The 19,748-nt window shown below is 44.5% G+C and overlaps 1 protein-coding gene across 1 annotated transcript; it reads left to right on the forward strand.

Annotated features, from left to right (window-relative positions):
- Positions 1-2,325: 2,325 nt before the first annotated feature.
- LOC127341154 (uncharacterized) lies at positions 2,326-6,121 on the forward strand. Its single transcript, XM_051366925.2, has 2 exons — positions 2,326-2,463; positions 4,791-6,121. The coding sequence occupies exon 2, from the start codon at positions 4,818-4,820 to the stop codon at positions 5,892-5,894; it is 1,077 nt and encodes a 358-aa protein (XP_051222885.1). The 5' UTR covers positions 2,326-2,463; positions 4,791-4,817; the 3' UTR covers positions 5,895-6,121.
- Positions 6,122-19,748: the final 13,627 nt, after the last annotated feature.

Here is a 19,748-nt window from a genome sequence, read left to right on the forward strand (position 1 = left end):
TCCACCAAGGGGGCCGGCCACCACCCCTCATGGAAGGGTGGGAGTCCCACTTGAGGTGGGAATCCCACCTTGGGTAGGTTTCCCTACACATGGAAGTTTTTGGGTTGGGGTCTTATTCGAAGACTTGTAGTCCAACACTTGGGGGTTCCACCTATATAATGAGGAGCAAGGGGAGGGGGCCGGCCACACCAAAGCCACCACCTTGGCCGCACCCCTTGGAGGCCGGCCACCCCCTCTCTCCAAACCCTAGCCGCCCCACTCCTCCACCTCTCCCGCAACGCTTAGCGAAGCTCCACTGGAGATCTACATCGCCACCGCCACCACGCCGTCGTGCTGCCGGATTCAAGGAGGAGCTACTACTTCCGCTGCCCGCTGGAACGGGAAGAAGGACGTCGTCTTCATCAACACCGAACGTGTGACCGAGTACGGAGGTGCTGCCCGATTGTGGCACCATCAAGATCTTCTACGCGCTTTTGAAAGCGGCAAGTGATCGTCTACCGCATCAACAAGAGCCTCATCTTGTAGGCTTTGGAAATCTTCAAGGGTGAGTCTCGTTCATCCCCTCGTTGCTCCCGTCTTCTAGATTGCATCTTGGCTTGGATTGCGTTCTCGCGGTAGGAATTTTTTTGTTTTCTATGCAACGAATCCCTACAATTTTGGGAAAATACTCACCACCACAATTCAACCTAAGACACTTATATTTCTCTCTATATGATTTTTAAATCCTAACTTATAAATTTTTAAACAGTCTAAAGCTTGATTTGTATTTTGCAACAAATAAAGATAGAAAAATATAGTCGCATCATCATCAATCAGTGTCATGAAATATCTATTTCCAACTTTTATCAACACACCATTCGTCTCACATAGATTAGAATGTATGAGTTCGAGAGGTGAAACGTTTGTCTCCTCGGCTGCCTTATGAGGCTTCCTAATTAGCTTTAATTGCACACATATATGGCACTTAGAACCTTTGGGAATAGTAAAGTTCGGAATTAAACTTGTACTAAATTGTTGAGACACTAAACCAAAATTATGTGACATAAACGAGATCGTCAAACACTGGCGTCATCATTAACACCACCGCAAATAAGGTTCATATACTTATTTCAAAAATCTGAAAGGGAAAAGGGAACACGCCTAATCATTCCTTTAGGCATGCCATTAGTCACCCACATGATTTTCAGATCACTAAGAAAGAACATTAACTTGCTACCTCTTAAAGTGCGCACTTGTAAATTTGTCCATCTTGAGTGCACGAGCTAACACAGTCATAGTTAAGTCAACAAATTTCCTACAATTATATATTTGGATTTTTGGATAATTAGGAAATACTTTCATGTTTTTCAAAATATTAAACATTACGACAATAGCTACTATCATGTGAAACTCAAACACACTAGATATAGTTATCAACATGAACAATAGCAGCGCGTATGCAAAACATCCATAACAAAAGAGGGGATCGAAATATGTCGCACATACCGATTGGTGGTAGATGAAGTAGCCGCTAGTGCAAGAATTTGTTCACGGCAATGTTGGTGAAGACAAGTGGAAGTAGATGATGATGGATATGGCGGTACGTTGCACCACCCGACTTAGATGGTACACCACCCGTGATGGAGAATGCGAACAATCACACGAAGCGCTTCTCAAAAACCTAATTCGTCCTCTCACGTATAGAAATTAGAATGGAGATTTGTTCTAAATACCTACTCTACCTACTCTCATGTTCGCTAGTGCACAAGGAGAGTTAGGAGGCAAAACCCTGACCCGATTATAGCGTGTTTTGTGGCGTATGTTGGAAGGACTTTTATATAGAGCCTCAGGCAATAGAACATGGTATCATACTATCACATGTAAGGGAACATAACCATATTTATATTTAGTCAAGGGTACGTATCCGAGTAAGCGATAATTCAAAAATACACGTAGAGCACATGCTCCTGTGCGTAATTAGATACGTATATACTTATATTTTATTTTAGGAAAACATGTTACACACCACCGTTTTAAATTTGGTGGAGCACTAGAGTATAATATGAACACTAGAACTAATACGTGGTTAAATGGTTAGGAAAAAAATGTATTTTTAGCTTATCAGGAATCAAACCAATGAATGTTCATAAAATTAGAACGTGCGTGTGTTTGTAGATGGTAAGTGTATGTACGCATTTGCGAGTTAACTGTGTTTTTTAAAAATATACAATATAAACACATGGAAAATTCATTTTTTGAAATTTTTGACATTTTTCACGATCTTTTTTTGATATTTTTCACGGTCTTAATGTTCATTTCGCCGCCGTGGATGGTAATTTCGCTGGAATTATCTCTTCCTGAAAGTTAAGTCGCTGGTCGCTCCTCAGTGCCCACTGCTGACACAACTCCCTCTGGAGACCTTCTCCAGAGATCCCGCCCACGTCTCCGCCGTCCGCCTCGCCGCCGCGCCTCGCCGCTGTGGAGGTACTGGTTCCATCCCCCTCGCTGTCTTCTTCGCCCCCTCTTCTCCCGTCGCCCTTCCCCACCTCACCCCACCCCTCCCCTACCTATCCACTCTTCTCCCCTGCATCTGCACCTCGTCGCCGGTACAAGATCCGTCCGTCGTTCCCTTCTGCCGACGCGCCCCTCAGAGAAGGCGCAGCTCACGTCCCCCCCGTCCCCCCCGTCCTCGGTCCTCCCCCTCCCAGTCTCCCACCCACTCTCGTCACCTGCATCTGCTGCCCTATAGTTTCTCGTGCACAGTCGTTTCACCCATATGCTTTGCCCTCGGATGTTATCCTTAATCATAGATTTGTGAATTGCGGACTAACTATTTCGGGATTTTGATTGTTCCGGTAGTGTTTCTTTTGGTTTGACACTATAAAGCCCCCACCTTTTGTACCTTGCTGGTGATGCAGTGGTGCCCTACTGAGAAATACATCCTCTGTTAATCTTGGCTTGCTCTAGTGATGTGTAAATCTCTGTTTTATTTTAAATGAGCAACCTTCTAGTTATGCTTCATACAGATGATGCAAAACTGCAAAATACACTTAGTTTCTGTATGGATAGCAGCTTTTATGTTGCTGTTCTGTTTGCACCTTATTCACACATTTTGTGCTATGCTTGCTATTTCAAATATGGTCATGTTTACACATCTCAATTCTGTAATGGATGACAAGTTGTTCATCTCATATTTGTCCACTTCAGCATATTCTTAGCATATTTTATCCAAAAGGCCAGTAATGTTGTTTCGCTACTATACTTTTCTGACCATTTCTAGTGTTAGAGCCTATGGAGTATGGACTAAAGGGGGCATCCGTGGCGAGGAGGCGGTAAAGCGCTGACGAGTCATCGGCGAGGGGTGTGGGGCGTATCTGGTGTGCGAACAGAGAAGCTAACGAGCATAGGAGAGATCAGAAGGAGATTAGGGACTAAATTACTTTATTGATAGCTTGTATCAGTCGATGCAGCTTAGGGGCATTGTATAGGCGACTCAAGAATTTAGTATCCTCAACAGATACAACTAAAGCTCTCTTGCAGGATGTGAATCCTGCCGGTTCTATTGAACTGACTTCAATCTAGCAGTACAATACTCTTTCCTAATTAGAAGTCATCACCTCTTTCTAACCTTCCAACTCAGGTGTGGCTGTGTTATGAACTTCGTCCTCTCCTAAGGACTTCCCCACATAACGTCTTGTGAAAACAATCTTTTTGGTCTCTTTGCCAAAAACATAAATAATTCTGTTAAAAAAATACATCTTTTGTCTTTGAATAACAATAAAAAATGCTTTTAGCTTTTAATTTCATTTCTTATCATTATGTCTGATGGAGTTTTTTGCTAGTTTGTGCATTTCTTAAGTCATGTTGAGGTGTTATGGTTTGATGATAAAGATAAAGCACTAATTGTAGCGGTGAGAGCACTAAACACGGCCCCTCGTGCTGAACACTCCTCCTGCCATGTAATTGTGGGGAGGCATTACTTAATTTCTTGCTGTTGTAGCGACAAGGCTAGACAACGAACATGTAGTACCCCTGTGACCCTGTCCGCATACAAAGACCTTCATGGAGCATGCAGGAAAGTTGAGGCGAAGATGCCCGCTCGTGTACATTTGCGGCCTGACATAAAGTTACTCGCAAACAGCAAAAGGACCAAAAGATGTTGCATGGAAGGAATAAAAAACTCTATTTCAGAAATTGGAACCTTTTGGTGAAGGGTTGAGGAAGTTACAATTTTTACCTCTGGCCATTTGCTAGTCTGACCCTATATGCACTAATGTTCTTCAAGGCAAGTTGCTCAGCATACCACCTTTTGCTGATGTGTGGTGCGAGCTTCCCACTGATGCGAGCCACTCGTTGGTGCAAAGTTCGAGTTTCTTGTCGGTGTGTCCATGTGAAATTCGAGTTTCCTGCTGGTGCAAAGTTCGAGTTTCCTGTTGGTCGAAGTGAGAGTTTGAGGCTTGGAGAGTTTCTGCCAAGGCTAGAGAGTTGGAGCAGGGTAGCTAGCATGTGAACCCTTCCCCAGTACTTGCTTTATCGGGACAAATCTTCGACCCTCCTATATGCAGGAACATAACAATATATAGCTTTGTCCTATCAATCTCTTAGACTGTCATTACCCCTACCTGTACTGTTGCTAAAACATGTGTAAATTTCCTGACTATTTAAGCCGTTGCTTACAGAATATCTGAAGTTTCTAACTTAAATGATGTCCATAATTGACTAGTGCAAGTTTTTGTCTATAATATCGCATAGATGAAGAAGTTGTAGTTAAATTTATGACCTAACTTATATCTGTCTTTCCATTCTTGCAGTTCCCTTGCACTCCCTGGTTTTAAGGCATGGTGAGATCTTCAACAGCCCGAAACGTCCCAGCTCGTCGACGTAGGTTATCTTCATCTAAGGGACGTTCCTGCTATTGGAAGACAAAACAAATAGGCGAACAGACTGATTTGCCGTCGGCCTGTGAGAAAAGAGAATGGAAAGGTGCTACTTGCCCAGTGTGCTTGGAGCATCCACATGATGCCGTCCTCCTCCTCTGTACTGCTCACCACAAGGGTTGCCGACCATATATGTGTGGCACCAACTACCATCACTCTAACTGTCTTGAGCACTTCAAAGAAGCTTATGCGAAAGAGAAATTAGCCCTTGGTGTTTCTACCGAGTCTGCACTTAGCCTTCCCGCAGACAAGCAGCCATCTACAATGGAACTTGCATGCCCTCTGTGCCGTGGGGAGGTCAAAGGATGGACTGTCGTTGAACCAGCCCGTCAGTATCTCAACCGCAAGAAGAGAGCATGTGTGCATGATGGCTGCTCATTCGTTGGTTCATATAAAGAACTTTGCAAGCATGTGAACTCCAAGCACCCTTCAGCAAAAGCTCGTGAAGTTGATCCTGCACTTGCAAGCGAGTGGAAGAAGTTTGAATGTGAAAGAGAGCGCCAGGATGCAATCAGCACTATCAGGGCTTCCAACCCAGGAGCTGTGATTATGGGGGATTATGTCCTTGAATTGAATGGCGGCAGCAACAACACTATGTTTGCTGATGGGGATGAATTTGAGTTGGATGAGAGACTCAATTTCTTCACGTCTCTCGATCGCACTCTGAATGAGAGGATTGACTTCTATGAGTCCTCAGAGGGTAGTTTGGATGAGAGCATTGACTTCCTGGCATCCTTATTTAGTCATAGCAGGCGAGTCGCAAGTGGAGACTCACACAGCAGGGCTCACAGAAGGCACAGGGAGAGACCTAGGCGTAATTTCTCAACTAATGCAGTTGGTTCTTCTGATATTCAGCAAGAATCAGTTAGCACTCAAAGGGTACAGCGAATTGGTGCTGCTCGAGCCCCTGGGAGAGCTCCACGGCGGCACCACTCTATGGTGACTCATGTACGGCCAACACGTGAGAACTTAGATTAAATTTCCTGAGGGGTCTGTCCATTCTATCCATGCGCGAGTTAGGCAGAAATAATGCAGCTGTGATGGGCGATGCTACCTGGTTCTCCGAGGTTCACCAGTCTTGTTTTTCTTCCTTTGGCTTTGTTTCATCGCTGAGACAACAGTGGATACAGGTTGGACTGAGATCTCTGTTGTGGTGATGTATATGCTTTTGCATACAATTGGGGCCAAAGCAGCGCTGTTTTTCCTGTGCTGCATTGCATGGATTTTGATGGGAATGCCCTTGCATTTCTTTCTTGATCAAAGTAAACCACGGACAGATTATTATTTAGCAATTGCTGCTACTTGTGTCATTTGTACCATTGTGTCGTGCTGGATTGCATGGCTGATTTGACTTGCGAGCTTATTATCCATGTTGAATGTTGTTGATGGTTTTATTGTATATCAAAGCTGTTGCTGGCTATCTTTGAGTCAGGGAGTACAACATGCAGCCTGCGGGTGTATCATTTAGTATTTCAGTCCACTTTTGTACAAACGATGTGGTATCTCCGCTGGACACACAACACTATCATGTGCAAATCTTTACGGCTGCTCATATTTTCATATTTTAACGACGGCCTGCATCAAAACTGATACTATCATGATTAATGACCTCCTTCAAGGTGGATTGCGGGGTTCAATGAAAATCCTAGGATGGAATTGCGATGTATCTGGTACCCGTGTAGTTCTTCGCTTCATGAGGTTCCTTTCGCTTCATGAGGTTCCGAGGTAATTAAAACCAAATGTGTTTTTCTATCTGAGATACGTTTGAATAGAGATAAAGCAAAATAAATTGATGCGTCGCTTGGACTTTCATCACATGCTAATTCATGAGAGTGATGGGAGGATGGAATTGCGATGTATCTGGTACCCGTGTAGTTCTTCGCTTCATGAGGTTCCTTTCGCTTCATGAGGTTCCGAGGTAATTAAAACCAAATGTGTTTTTCTATCTGAGATACGTTTGAATAGAGATAAAGCAAAATAAATGGATGCGTCGCTTGGACTTTCATCACATGCTAATTCATGAGAGTGATGGGAGGTCTTGTGCTGATGTGGAAGAAGGATGTAAAGATAATTGAGGGGACAAATTTGAGAGATCTACATACAACTAATAACCACATACCATGGTCACTTCTGAGGTATTTTAATGAAATTCTTAATGACAGCGAGAAGGAGGGGCGGGGGGCAATTCTAGACCCCAAAGGCAACATTTTAGAGTTACTTTGTAAGTTTGTAGTCTGGAAGACATGCCCTATGTAGGAGAGTCGAAGAGGGAATGGAGATGGCGAGGGGGGCTACTCTCTCTTCTTCCTTGTTCGAGCTTTGTCTTCACGCTCTTCACCTTCATCGGAGGAATACTCCTCACGGATAATGAAAGCTCTAGGCTTCTTGGTGAAGGAGACCTTGGCGTCACTAGGCTTGGAGGAGAACTTGGAAAATCCTTTGGAGAGGGATTTGAACTTGTCCTTGCGGATGAGCCTTCCACCATTGTCTTCCCTTCATGTTCTCCCTCTTTGCCCCTCCCTTGGGCTCTTGAAAAATTTCTTGAGAATCACGAGGAGAGTATCTTCTTGGTCTTGAACTTCTAGGCTTGTTCCCATCCCAAAAGCTCTTGGCGGCGAGAGCATGTGTTCATGATAGTTGGTTTTGAGATCATCCGGACCCTACTCAATGAGATCCTCATCACTTTCACTAGCTACATGCTCCTTCATCTTAAAAGCGAGGTTGGGCTTGTGGGTCTTGTGAGCACGTGCAACAAGATCCTCCGCATTTTTCTTGGATATGTCCAAAGCGATGACTTCACTAAGAACTTCATCGGATGTCATAACGTCGAAGGAGGCATTTTGGCGGATGGCCGTCAACTTGACTTCCTCATAGGGGAGGAGAGCGTTGTAGAACTTTCGCTTGATCAAATGATCATCCACAAAAGTGGCTCCAAGATCTTGCATTTGCACGGCTAGAGCGATGAGGCGACGGTACATCTCTTCGGGAGATTCTCCTTCAATCATGACGAAGTTGTCGGCCATGTTGTTCACTTCATCGAAACGAGAGCTTTGAATGCTTTCATTTCCGAGGAAGAGCTTGTCACGTTTATCATGCTTCTTTGGCGGTCTTGAGCGAGCAGATATGAGCGCGGTCCTTGGGTGTGACGGCCATGTGGATCATTTTGATGGCGGTGTCGTTGAGTTGGTCATCCACCACTTCTCTCCTTGTCAAGTGTCTTGTATCTCGTGGTGACTAACCTTCCTCGATGATCCGCCATAGCTCGGCGGATGCGCTGCGCACATGAGAACGTATTAAGAACTGCCAATTTTCAAAGCTATTGGATTCAAGCAGTGGTGGTGAACCATGAGACAAGATATGTGGAATAGGAATAGGAACATTTTGTTGGAGATATGCCCAAGAGGCAATAATAAAAGTGGTTATTATATATCTTTATGTTTATGATGAATGTTTATATATCATGCTATAATTGTATTAACCGAAACATTGATACATGTGTGATATGTAAATAACAAAGAGTCCCTAGTATGCCTCTTAACTAGCTTGTTGATTAATGGATGATTAGTTTCATAATCATGAACATTGGATGTTATTAATAACAAGGTTATATCATTATATGAATGATGTAATGGACACACCCAATTAAGCGTAGCATAAGATCTCGTCATTAAGTTATTTGCTATAAGCTTTCGATACATAGTTACCTAGTCCTTATGACCATGAGATCATGTAAATCACTTATACCGGAAAGGTACTTTGATTACACCAAACACCACTACGTAAATGGGTGGCTATAAAGGTGGGATTAAGTATCCGGAAAGTATGAGTTGAGGCATATGGATCAACAGTGGGATTTGTCCATCCCGATGACGGATAGATATACTCTGGGCCCTCTCGGTGGAATGTCGTCTAATGTCTTGCAAGCATATGAATAAGTTCATAAGAGACCACATACCACGGTACGAGTAAAGAGTACTTGTCAGGAGACGAGGTTGAACAAGGTATAGAGTGATACCGAAGATCAAACCTCGGACAAGTAAAATATCGCGTGACAAAGGGAACTGGTATTGTATGTGAATGGTTCATTCGATCACTAAAGTCATCGCTGAATATGTGGGAGCCATTATGGATCTCCAGATCCCGCTATTGGTTATTGGTCGGAGTGAGTACTCAACCATGTCCACATAGTTCACGAACCGTAGGGTGACACACTTAAAGTTGGATGTTGAAATGGTAGAACTTGAATATGGAATGGAGTTCGAATATTTGTTCGGAGTCTCGGATAAGATCCCGGACATCACGAGGAGTTCCGGAATGGTCCGGAGAATAAGATTCATATATAGGATGTCATTTTATGTGAATTAAAATGTCGCGGAAGGTTCTATGGAAGGTTCTAGAAGGTTCTAGAAAAGTCCGTGGACTCCACCTCCATGGCCGGCCAACCCTAGTGGGGGAGGAGTCCCAAGTGGACTCCCCCTTAGGGGGCCGGCCACCCCCCCATATGGGAGGTGGAAATCCCACCTCTAGTGGGAGTCCTAGCTTGGGTAGGTTTCCCCACCATATGGAAGGTTTTTGGTTCGGGTCTTATTCGAAGACTTGGAGACCAACACTTGGGGTTCCACCTATATAATGAGGGGCCAAGGGGAGGGGGCCGGCCACCCAAGAACCACCAAGGTGGCCGCACCCCTTAGTGGCCGGCGCCCCCTCTCCCCAAACCCTAGCGGTCTCTCTCCTCCACCACATCCCGCACGCTTAGCGAAGCTCCGCCGGATTTCTCCACCACCACCGACACCACGCCGTCGTGCTATCGGACTCAAGAGGAGCTACTACTTCCGCTGCCCGCTGGAACGGGGAGGTGGACGTTGTCTTCATCAACAACCGAACGTGTGACCGAGTACGGAGGTGCTGCCCGTTCGTGGCGCCGGAACTGATCGTGATCAAGATCTTCTACGCGCTTTTGCAAGCGGCAAGTGAACGTCTACCGCAGCAACAAGAGCCTCATCTTGTAGGCTTTGGAATCTCTTCAAGGGTGAGACTCGATACCCCCTCGTTGCTACCATCTTCTAGATTGCATCTTGGCTTGGATTGCGTGTTCGCGGTAGGAAAATTTTTGTTTTCTATGCAACGTTTTCCTACAGTGGTATCAGAGCCGTGTCTATGCATAGATGGTTGCACGAGTAGAACACAATGGTTTGTGGGCGTTGATGCTTTTGTTATCTTTAGTTGAGTACTTTGCATCTTTGTGGCATAGTGGGATGAAGCGGCTCGGGCTAACTTTACATGACCGTGTTCATGAGATTTGCTCCACGCTCGACATGCAACTTGTATTGCATAAGTGGCTTTGCGGGTGTCTGTCTCTCCTACTATAGTGAAGATTCAATTTACTCTTCTATTGACAACACTAGTATCACCGTTGTGGTTCATGTTCGTAGGTAGATTGGATCTTACTCGAAAACCCTAAACCACGTAAAATATGCAAACCAAATTAGAGAACGTCTAACTTGTTTTTGCAGGGTTTGGTGATGTGATATGGCCATAATGTGATGATGACTATGTATGAGATGATCAATATTGTATTGTGGCAACCGGCAGGAGCCTTATGGTTGTCTTTAAAATTCATGTTGAGTAGTATTTCAAAGAAGTTGTAATAGTTGCTACATGGGAGAACAATCATGAAGACGGCGCCATTGACCTTGACGCTACGCCGACGATGATAGAGATCATGCCCCGATGATGATGGAGATCATGTCCGTGCTTTGGAGATGAAGATCAAAGGCGCAAAGACAAAAGGGCCATATCATATCACATATGAACTGCATGTGATGTTAATCCTTTTATGCATCTTATTTTGCTTAGATCGCGACGGTAGCATTATAAGATGATCCCTCTCACTAAAATATCAAGATAATAAAGTGTTCATCCTTAGTAGCACCGTTGCCAAGACTTGTCGTTTCGAAGCATCTCGTGATGATCGGGTGTGATAGAATCAACAAGTGCATACAACGGGTGCAAGCCAGTTTTGCACATGCGGATACTAAGGTGGCCTTGACGAGCCTAGCATGTACAGACATGGTCTCGGAACACGTGATACCGAAAGGTAGAGCATGAATCATATGATTGATATGATGAACACTTTGAGTGTTCGCCATTGAAGTTACATCTTGTCTCGTGATGATCGGACTTGGTGTGGTGGATTTGGTTCGTGTGATCACTAAGACAATGCGAGGGATATTGTTTTGAGTGGGAGTTCACCTAGTTTTTAATTATGTTGAATTAAAATTTGAACTAAATTTTTCATAAACTTAGTCTAAACTATTGCAAATATATGTTGTAGATATGGCGTCCCCAATCAATTTTAACCAGTTCCTAGAGAAAGAAAAGATTAAGAGCAACGGTAGCAACTTCACCGACTGGTTCCGTCATGTGAGGATTTTCCTCGCTGGCGGAAATCTGCATTATGTGCTTGATGCACCGCTAGGTGACCCTCCTGCAGAAACAGAAACCGATGAAGTAAAGAATGTTTACGCGACTCGGAAAACTCGGTACTCTCAAGTTCAGTGTGCCATCCTATGCAGTCTGGAAGTCGATCTTCAAAAATGTTTTGAGCACCACGATCCACATGAGTTGATAAAAGAGTTGAAGACTATTTTTGAAACTCATGCGGCCGTGGAATGCTATGAAGCATCGAAACACTTCTTTAGTTGCATGATGGAAGAAGGTAGCTCCGTTAGTGAGCACATGCTCGTTATGACCGGGCATGCGAAGAAACTTAGTGACTTGGAAATAGTTATTCCTAATAGACTGGGGATTAATCGTATCCTTCAATCACTGCCACCTAGTTACAAGAACTTTGTGATGAACTACAATATGCAGAACATGAACAAAGAGTTACCTGAACTCTTCTCCATGCTTAAAGCTGCTGAGATTGAGATCAAGAAAGAGCACCAAGTGTTGATGGTCAACAAGACCACCAGTTTCAAGAAACAGGGCAAGTCTAAAGGCAAATTCAAGAAGGGTGGCAAGAAAGCTGCCACGCCTCCTGTGAAACCTAAGACTGGCCCTAAACCTGATGCTGAGTGCTATTACTGCAAGGAGAAGGGACACTGGAAGCGTAATTGCTCCAAGTATTTGGCGGATCTGAAGAGCGGCCTTGTCAAGAAGAAGAAAGAAGGTATATCTGATATACATGTTATAGATGTTTATCTTACTGGTTCTCGTACTAGTACCTGGGTATTTGATACTGGTTCGGTTGCTCATATTTGTAACTCGAAACAGGAACTAAAAAATAAACGAAGACTACTGAAAGATGAAGTGACGATGCGCGTTGGAAATGGATCCAAAGTCGATGTGATCGCTGTCGGCACACTTCCTCTACATCTACCTTCGGGATTAGTTTTAAGCCTAAATAATTGTTATTTTGTACCCGCGTTGAGCATGAACATTATATCTGGATCTTGTTTAATGCAAGACGGTTATTCATTCAAGTCTGAGAATAAAGGTTGTTCTATTTTTATGAATAATATCTTTTATGGTCGAGCACCTGAAAAGAATGGCTTATTTCTGTTAGATCTCGATAGTAGTGATACACATATACATAACATTGATGCTAAGCGAATTAAATTGAATGATAATTCTACTTATATGTGGCACTGTCGTCTTGGTCATATTGGAGTGAAACGCATGAAGAAACTCCATACCGATGGATTACTTGAATCACTTGACTTTGAGTCACTTGATAGATGCGAAGCATGTCTAATGGGAAAAATGACTAAGACTCCATTTTCTGGTATGATGGAGCGAGCTACTGACTTATTGGAAATCATACATACCGATGTGTGCGGACCAATGAGCATAGCATCGCGCGGTGGTTATCGTTATGTTCTAACCTTCACAGATGATCTGAGTAGATATGGGTATATCTATTTCATGAAACATAAATCCAAAACTTTCGAGAAGTTTAAGGAATTCCAAAGTGAAGTAGAAAATCAACGTAACAAGAAGATCAAATTTCTACGATCTGATCGCGGAGGTGAATATCTGAGTTATGAGTTTGGCATGCATTTAAAGAAATGCGGAATACTTTCACAATTGACACCGCCGGGAACACCACAACGTAACGGTGTATCCGAACGTCGTAATCGAACTCTCTTAGATATGGTTCGTTCTATGATGTCTCTTACTGATTTGCCGTTATCATTTTGGAGTTATGCATTAGAGACAGCCGCATTCACTTTAAATAGAGCAACATCAAAATCCGTTGAAACGACACCGTATGAATTATGGTTTAACAAGAAACCTAAGCTGTCGTTCCTTAAAGTTTGGGGTTGCGAAGCCTATGTAAAGAAGTTACAACCGGACAAGCTAGAACCCAAAGCAGAGAAGTGCGTATTCATAGGATACCCTAAGGAAACTATAGGGTACACTTTCTATCACAGATCCGAAGGCAAAATCTTTGTTGCTAAGAACGGAACCTTTCTTGAGAAAGAATTTCTCACTAAAGAAGTGACTGGAAGAAAAGTAGAACTCGATGAGATTGATGAATCTTCACTAGTTGATCAGAGTAGCGCAGTACCGGAAGTTGTTCCTATGCCGCCTACACCAACAACAGAGGAAGCTAATGATAATGATCATGAAACTTCAAACGAGATAGCTACTGAACCTCGCAGATCGACAAGGGAACGTGCCACTCCTGATTGGTATGATCCTTGTCTAAATGTCATGATTGTGGACAACAATGATGAGGACCCTGCGACGTATGAAGAAGCGATGATGAGCCCAGATTCCAACAAATGGCAAGAAGCCATGAAATCCGAAATGGGATCCATGTATGATAACAAAGTATGGACTTTGGTAGACTTACCTGATAGCCGAAAGGCTGTCGAGAATAAATGGATCTTCAAGAGAAAAACAGATGCTGATGGTAATATTACTGTCTTAAAGCTCGACTTGTCGCAAAGGGTTTCCGACAAATTCAAGGTGTTGACTACGATGAGACTTTCTCACCTGTAGCGAAGCTAAAATCTGTGAGGATTTTGTTAGCAATAGCTGCATTTTTCGATTATGAGATTTGGCAGATGGATGTTGTAAGGGTATTTTACCCTTATCCATTGTTTTGGTTACAATGACACCGTGCTAGAGTATTTGGCCTAATACATGTTTGTAAAGATAATCCCAGGTATTAGCCAAAGAGGCATAAATGGTGTATCAAGGAACAAGAAGGCTAAAGGAGACCCCCCCACTTCGACAACAATCAAAAGGGGTTCTCCGAGCCGCCGGTCATAGGTCCGGTTGGACCGGCCCGTGCGCCGGCGACTTCCGGTTTGCCGTCCGGTCGACCGGGCGCTGGGCCGGACGCTCGGCGCCAACCGGCTCTGCGCCGACGGCAACTGGCGACGATCTTGGAAGACACGAAGAAGTCCCCGGTCAAGGTCCGGTCTGCCGCCGGTTTGGACCGGCGGGTCCGGTCCTCGGCCCGATCAAGGGCTCCCGACCGGCGCCCCGGCGCCAACCGAGCTCTGCGGCGGCTGCAACCGGAGGAGTACTGCGCGTCACTTCGAGGGTCCGGTCATGATCCGGTCTGTCGTCCGGTTTGGACCGGCGGGTCCGGTCCCTGGTCCGGTCGGACCGCCCTCGCATTGGCTGTCCGGTCTGTGGTCCGGTTGACCGGGTTTCTCGGGAGAAAGCTGATGTGTCAAGTGAGCAACGGCCATATTTCAAGTGACACTATAAGTAGCCCTTCTCCTACCTCTGAATAGTTAGGCACTACACTACAAGCTGTTCTTGAGCTCTCTCTCACTTACTCCATTGCTAGAAACACCAAAAGCCTCAGATCTCCCTCCTCCTCCACCCAAACTCAAATCCCTCCGGGGAATCGTTAGAGGAGGACCCGATCTACCGTTCTACCAAGCCAAATCTCATTCCCCCTTGTATTCATTGAGAAGCTTGCTTCCTAGGGTTCCTTGGAAACCCTAGGTGGGCAAGAGGAGTCCGGAAGCATCCGGGCTGTGGATTTGCTCCGGGCAAGATTGTGAAGGTTTGGAGGCTACCTCAAAGTCTACCACAAGTGAGTGAGCTATTCCTTCGTGGGATAGGCTCCGGAGAATAGGGTGAGCCTTCGTGGCGCGGGGAATCCTTCGTGGGACCTCCACTCCTCCAAACGTGACGTACCTTGTTGCAAAGCAAGGGAACACGGGAATACATCCTCGTCTCCGCGTGCTATCGGTTATCTCTAAACCGAACTCCTTACTTGTGATTTAACTGCCTGTGAGAGCCTTCGTGCTTGAGTTAGTTGTATCCTCATATAGGTTGCCTCACCTAGTTTGCATTAGGCTCACCTTTATATTCCGCAAAGCCTAATATTGCAAAGAAAGAATTAAAATCTGTAGAAACCTATTCACCCCCCCCCCTAGGTTTACCATCTCTATACTTTCAATTGGTATCAGAGCCTGGACTCTTATTAAGGGCTTCACCGCCTTAAGAGTGAGATGGATAAACTCTTCGAGGGTCTAGATGACGACTCTAACCTTTCGGTTAAAGAGATGAAATCTAGATTCTTGGCATATGATGCCGAGAAGAAGAAAAAGGAGGATGAGTTACAAAACCAAATGACAGAAATGACTGCCATGCTTAAGAACCTAACTGCGGGTGGAACTCCTAGTGGGGCTTCGGCCTCTAAGGAAACCTACCATGAAGTTAACCATGACTATCCCAAAAACACTTCACCCATGCCTCATATAAACCATAGTGGGACCGTTCCCCATTATGATGGAACTCACTTTCCACATTGGAAATCTGCTATGGAATCTCATATTCGCAGCTGCAGTGTGGAGCTATGGGAGCTCATTGTTCATGGACATCGGGAGCCACAAGATCCTACTCGGTTGACCTCCACCGAGTTCTACAACCGTCAACTCAATGCATCCGCACGTGACAAGATTAGAAGTGGCATCAACCGCAAGCTTCTTGATCAAGTCGATGACATTGTCTCCGCTAAAGAGTTGTGGGATCGGATCGTAGTACTCCAAGAGGGAACCGATTTGATCCAATCAGCTCTTTATGAGACCGCAAAGCAAGAGGCCCACCAGTTCATGATTCGAGATGGAGAATCCGTATCCGATGCCTATGCTAGGCTTGGTGCTCTGAGAGTAAGGGTCAAGGGACTTGGTGCTGAGAAGTACAATGACGGCTTCGAGATGAACGAAGCCTTCATAAAATCCAAGGTCATTGCTATGATTGCCGTCAAACAAGAAGACACCAACCTTGCACTCAACTTGCAAATCATGACCAAGAGTGCCGATCTCAACTCCGATGATCTAGTCTCCTATGTGGCCGCCAATGAAAGCATGGCCAAAGCCGGAAAGAGGCTCAAGGCAATGAACCGTGTTGATGAAGCCTCACACAACCATGAAGCATCACACAACCTTGCTCTCAAAGCTAGAGCCGACCATGGAAGCAAAGAAGACTATGAAATTGAAGAAGATGAAGAGACGACTTCAACTAGTGACATTGCTACCGACTTTGCTTTCTTTGCCAAGAAGTACAAGGAAAAGTTCCCAATGCTCCTCAATGACAAGAAGAAGAAGAGAACTTGCTACAATTGTGATGAAGATAACCACTTTGCAAATGAGTGCCCTTATGAGAAAAGGGTAGACAAGCCAAAGTTCATCAAAGGGGCCAAGCCAAGATTGAAGCCGAACCCAATCAACGATCGGTACAAGAAGAACAAGGGAAGAGCTTTTGTTGGGGCCGAGTACTTGTCCGATGAAGAAGAGGAAGATGAGGAGAAGGAGGCCGGAGTGGCCGGTTTAGCTTTCTCTAAGCCCGGGTCACTCTTCACATATGACTACTCCATAGATTACTCCACGGAGAATGATGTTGGCTCTTCCTTCATGGCAAGAACAACTCAAGATGATGACTCCGATGACTCTCCCTCCTCTCCAATCATTGGCTCTTGTCTTATGGCAAGGGAAACCAAGGTAATGGAACCTCCACCTTCCCTATCTAGTGTTCTTGATGATGAAAACAAAGATCAAGAAGAATTAATTGTGCTTAAGGAACTCTATGATGTTAGATGCACCCTTCGTGGTGAAGCTCTTGTCAAGTTTGATTTCTTGATGGACTCACTCAAAGAAAAGGATGAGTCCATTGAGGAATTAGAATATCAATTGAATGAGAAGGAACGGAGATTCAATCTCCTAAGACAAGAGCTAAAAACCGAAAGGTGCATATCTCAAGGCCTTAAGCAACAAATTGAAACTTATGAACTTGATAAAGTTAAGGACCTAGAAACTATTGATAGGGCTCAATTATTGACCCAAGAGCTCAATGCCTCAAAGGAGGAACTTGAAGTGGCTCATGCTTCTCTCACTAGGGATCTTGACCACCTTGAAAGAGCTAACAAGCTTGTCAAGGATGAGCTCAAGAAACTTGGAGAGAACCATGATCTACTTCAAGAATCCTACAAAAGGGCTCTTGGATCAATGAAGGATCCCATTGATGTTGAAAAGCTTGCTTGTTCCTCCATTTCCTTTACTAGTGAGCATGCTAAACTTGTTGAGGAACATATTCGTTTACAAGAGGAACTTTCTTTGCATGTTGAGACCAATGCATATCTTGAGTCCTTGGTGACCAAATATGGTCTTGACTATCATCCTAATGAATCTTCTTGTGAGCAAGCATCTATTCTTGAGGAAAATGTTAGGCTAACAAAGGAACTTGCAAAGTTCACCACCGCTAAGAACAAGATGGGATTGGATGACCTCTTGAGTAAGCAAAGGTCAAACAATCAAAAGTATGGACTTGGATATGCTCCCAAGTCCCACAAGAAGAACAACTACAAGAAGGAGAAACCCGCTCAAGATAAGAACAAGAAGGTCACTAACAATGGCAAAGCCTCAAAGGGCAAAGCCACTAGTGGTGACCGCACGGGGCCAAACGATCACTATGCATTATTTGTTGATTATTATGGTGATGTCTATGCTAACTATGTTGGCCCTCCTAATGGCTATGCTTATAGAGAGTACTCAATTTGGGTACCAAAAGATATTGTTGCCATTGCAAAGGAACCCATTAATCGATGGGTTCCTAAATCCTCTACTTGATTTTGTAGGGGTATTCCTCCGGTGGTCCAAAATGGGTGTTTGATAGTGGATGCACCAATCATATGACCGGAGGAAAAGGTGTGCTTGATCAATTCATTGAAGATATCAACAAGAAGTCAAGCATTACCTTTGGTGACAACTCAAAGGGAAAGGTACTTGGGTATGGCAAGGTAGCAATCTCTAAGGACTTGTGCCTTGAGACGGTTATGCTTGTTGAACACCTTGGCTATAACTTACTTTCTATATATCATCTTGCCGATGCCGGGTAAAATTCATATTTCACTAAATATTATGTGCAAGTCTTTAGGAGTGACAATCTCAAATTGGTCCTTGTTGGATATGTGGAGAACAACCTTTACGTGGTTGACCTCTCGAAAGAGAGCCCCTCCTTCTCCACATGTCTAATGGCGGCCAAGCATGACGAAGGATGGTTGTGGCATCGCCGCCTTGGTCATGTTAACATGAGGAATCTTAAACAACTCCTAAAGGGTGAGCATATTGTGGGACTAACCGGCGTTTCTTTTGAGAAAGATCGTGTTTGTAGTGCATGTGTAGCCGGAAAGCAAATCAAGAAGAAGCATCCCATCAAGAGTATTGTTACCACATCTAGGCCTTTGGAGCTCCTTCATTTGGACCTCTTTGGGCCATCACATTATGATACTCTTGGTGGGAGCAAGTATGTACTTGTAATTGTTGATGATTACTCAAGATACTCTTGGGTCTTTCTCCTTAAGTCTAAGGACGAGACCCATAGAGAGTTCATCACCTTCGCCAAGAAAGCTCAACGTATGTATGAATCCGAGATCAAGGCAATTAGGACCGACAATGGCACCGAGTTCAAGAACTACACTATGCAAGAGTTTGTTGATGATGAGGGCATCAAGCATGAGTTTTCGGCGCCATACACTCCTCAACAAAACGGTGTTGTTGAAAGGAAGAACCGGACTATCATTGAGATGGCAAGAACCATGTTGAGTGAATTCAACTCACCCCACAACTTTTGGGGAGAAGCCATCTCTACGGCTGTCCACTACTCCAACCGGCTCTTCCTCCGTCCCCTCCACAACAAAACCCCATACGAGCTCCTTACCGGTAACAAGCCTAATGTCATGTATATTCGTGTCTTTGGATGCAAATGCCTTGTTAAGAACTACAAAGGAAAGCTCGGTAAATTTGAAACTAGAACCATAGAGGGTATATTTGTTGGATATGCGGAGAACTCTCACGCCTATAGATACTACAACCGATCCTCCGGGACCATTGAAGTATCTTGTGACGTGGTGTTCTTGGAGGATAATGGCTCCCAAGTGGAGCAAGTTGTTCCATGTGTTGCAGGTAATGATGATGATCCATCTAGTGCCATCAAGCATATGGGCATTGGACACATCCGGCCCATGGAGGTTCATAATGATGATCAAGATGATGGAGTAGATGTTTCAAGCACGCCACAAGTGGAGCCTAGCTCAACTCAAGCCGAACCATCAAGTGCAACTCAAGAACCACCCTCTACTCAAGATGAGTCTCAATCCGAAGAACAAGAAGAAGATCCTCATTCCATGGAGCAAGATCATGATGACGATCACGAAACATCCTCAACTCATGATCAAGCTCAAGTCACTACAAGAAAAGTTCTGATAGACAACGTCTCAAAATCGTCCGCTAAGGGGTATTTTTCGTCGCCTATGGGCCTAACCCGACGATATGGGTTCTGTTGTGGAAACTGCGTCAGGCA

This window comes from Lolium perenne, chromosome 3 (assembly GCF_019359855.2).
Source record: "Lolium perenne isolate Kyuss_39 chromosome 3, Kyuss_2.0, whole genome shotgun sequence".
Classification (NCBI taxonomy): domain Eukaryota; kingdom Viridiplantae; phylum Streptophyta; class Magnoliopsida; order Poales; family Poaceae; genus Lolium; species Lolium perenne.